The sequence below is a fragment of the Temnothorax curvispinosus genome, unplaced genomic scaffold, assembly GCF_003070985.1.
Source record: "Temnothorax curvispinosus isolate PA1 unplaced genomic scaffold, ASM307098v1 QBEX01000445.1, whole genome shotgun sequence".
In the NCBI taxonomy this organism is placed as follows: domain Eukaryota; kingdom Metazoa; phylum Arthropoda; class Insecta; order Hymenoptera; family Formicidae; genus Temnothorax; species Temnothorax curvispinosus.
In genome coordinates, this window is record NW_020210225.1 from 2,200 (window position 1) to 5,099 (window position 2,900).

Here is a 2,900-nt window from a genome sequence, read left to right on the forward strand (position 1 = left end):
TCTAAAAAAGTCTTTAATATTTTTTTGAGAGGTATAATGCACATTTTTCGATTTCTTACGAGCGTGTGTTTAGCAGTATTCATAAGTTTAGAATCAATAAACGCGCCGATGCATATTTCTTGCGGTACTATTAAAATAAAGCATTGTTTGGTATTCCGAAGGATGATTTGCAAATGCATTACCCAAAATATCAAACATAGCACTTAAATCTTCATTAGGATTTTGTTCAATTGACTTGTATTTTTGCTCTATAATTTTTACGCAATTAAGAAAAGTTTTTATTGATTCCATTATTTCCTGACAAAGTTTTCGCGGTAATGATGGTCGAGAGTATAAACTTGCAACAAATAAAGCTGAAATTTGTGCGACCTTTTCTGTAAATTCCGTAACAGTTATGTCCTTAAAAATATTATCGGTATTAATAATGGCACAAGAAGTAGATGGCATTGATTGTGTGGGTAAATTACTAGCTGTCATCTCTTCCATTAAACTGTTATCAATATCTATGTTATTGTAATATGTCTGAATATTGGTTAGAACATTGTCTTTAATATTTGTTTCACAATGAGCTCTGGATAAGTGTTTAAGAAAAGTATGAATATCACTAAAAGCACGAGAACACAACATTTTTGTTGGCACTTCTGTTGACAACTCTTGTCGACATCGAAAAAAAGAATGTAGTTTTGCAGAATGTTTTAATTTACAATGTGCTTTCAAACATCTAATAGAGCCATATGAATCAAAGCAAAACGGGCAAGAGTACATTATGAAAAATTTTAGTGTTATTAATTATTAATAGAATATTAATTATTATATAATTCTATTTAAATTAATATTATTAATTAAAATACAACGTAAAAGAATTAAATTTTAGAATAAACTATATTTTTATAAAGTATAGTTAAAATGTTTTTTTATACTTAATAATATCGCAGAAATGAAATAACCTTTATAAATTTTTAAATATCAAATAAAAGAAATTATATATTGCTTATTTGCTACAACAACGACAAAAATTATAATTCCTGAACTGTCTGCAAAGAAAACAGGATTCTGATGAGAACTAAACACGTTAAATGAATAGCTAATGATACTTTTATTCCTCTACTATCGGTAAACAAAATCGTTACACCAAAATCGCGATTTAAAAAAATAATAAAATTTTAATAATTCTCTCGACACATTCAAACTGGAAAATTTCGTTTTTTAGGTTATGTCGTTATTGTAACAAATAAAATATTTCTTACTTTATCTCATTAATTTTTTGGAAGATTTTTAATCGCACTTATTACCTCTAAAGTGTACGATGGTATTTTATCGTATTTTGTTACAAAATTATACAACTCACGTTGGATCAGTACCCATATGTGATGAGATGCTGCCGGATATTCGATATTCAACACATGAAAGATTTTGAAGAGAGTGTCGATTGCTGTAAACGCGTTTGTTACGTTGTATAAGACCTTGTCCACAGATATAAAAAACGATGATATTTCAGCCAAGGTAGGTCCCACGGCAATGATATATGGTTGAAGTGTTAAACTCATCTGGTACATCACATCAATTCGTTCTTGTCGAATGCCACTTATATCTGCAGCAGTCTGAAAAAAATCATGATTATAAAGTACACCCATTATTTTTTGAAATTGAATAAAACTTTAAATCATACCTTGACACATGCACAACAATACTTTCTTCAGACTCAGTCATCGAAGGTTTCCAATGACCCTTCTTTGTTCTAACTCGTCTTCTTGGAGGAATCATATATGACAGGGCACACAATTGCGCAATAGCTTTAGATTCTGTTTTCGAAAACGTTATACAAATTATACTTTTAAGTTTATAACTGTATAAAAATAATTGTGTACAATAATATAAAAGCTTACCATCGCTTTGATCACTTTCTATTATTTTTAATAGCTCATTCACTTGAACAGTTTTCTTTTTCTCAAGAGGGCAAACTTTTAAGACGTTTCGGAAGAATTGAGGCCACTGATTAATAGCGTCTTCTGTCGAACTTAATTCAAAATGTTCGAAATCCTGAACTATTAATTTCCAGCTTATTGGATGATTTAAAATCGGCCATTTTTCAAATATTTTATCAGAAAGCAAAGTATCCCGATTGTTTCGATTGTCTTTCCAACGAATAGTAGCAGTAGCCTTTCAGTGGTTTTCAACTACTTCCCACGGTTCTTGATTAGTTTCCAACCATTTGACGCTTGTCTCCAACACTTCACTTACAACTAAAAATAGAATTATAGATCATATATTATATAGTTAAGAAAATATCGTTTAATATCTATTGAAATACTTACCGTCATTAGATGCTTCACTTTCAAGATCAGTAGAAGTTGTAACATCAGAAATATCTGCTAGTATACGTTTATTTTGTCTCAATTTATTGCGATATTTTTCTACAAGTTTGCCTCGTACAGAAATCGATTTTCTATTTCGAGAGTCCTTTTTAGATACCGGTGCAACATAATATAAATTTATGTCCTCCGATGGAAATACATCTATTATTCCTCGAGCAAAATGCAGAAAGTCATGTTTATTGACCGGGCTATTATAAAAAAAATTATTTAACTAAATTATATTTCATACTTATACTAAAGTAAAACGTAAAACATTTTACTTACCCTTTAACGGTATTTATTAAGTGTGATATGAGTAGTTCTAGAAGAACGTTCCGGGAATGTTTCGACAGTATTTTTGTTTGCGCATAACTTCGTACTATCAAGCGACCTTGTTCGTTGTCTTTCAGTATTTCACGGACGGTAGGTCGTTGAAGTCTTTTGTACATTTCTTTTCCAACGAAAAGTTTTTCTCTTTTCAGAGGTGGCGAGCTAATGTTTTCTTTTGATTCTGAAGAACTATCGCTCGCGGTGTCAGAATTATCG

At 30.5% G+C, this 2,900-nt stretch overlaps 1 protein-coding gene across 1 annotated transcript; it reads right to left on the reverse strand.

The window, feature by feature from the left end:
* Positions 1-1,709: 1,709 nt before the first annotated feature.
* Positions 1,710-2,894, reverse strand: LOC112454339. The gene is made up of 4 exons (XM_025015665.1): positions 2,640-2,894; positions 2,316-2,563; positions 1,887-2,243; positions 1,710-1,802 (listed from the first exon to the last, which is right to left on the reverse strand). The coding sequence occupies exons 1-3, from the start codon at positions 2,801-2,803 to the stop codon at positions 2,164-2,166; spliced, it is 492 nt and encodes a 163-aa protein (XP_024871433.1). The 5' UTR covers positions 2,804-2,894; the 3' UTR covers positions 1,710-1,802; positions 1,887-2,163.
* Positions 2,895-2,900: the final 6 nt, after the last annotated feature.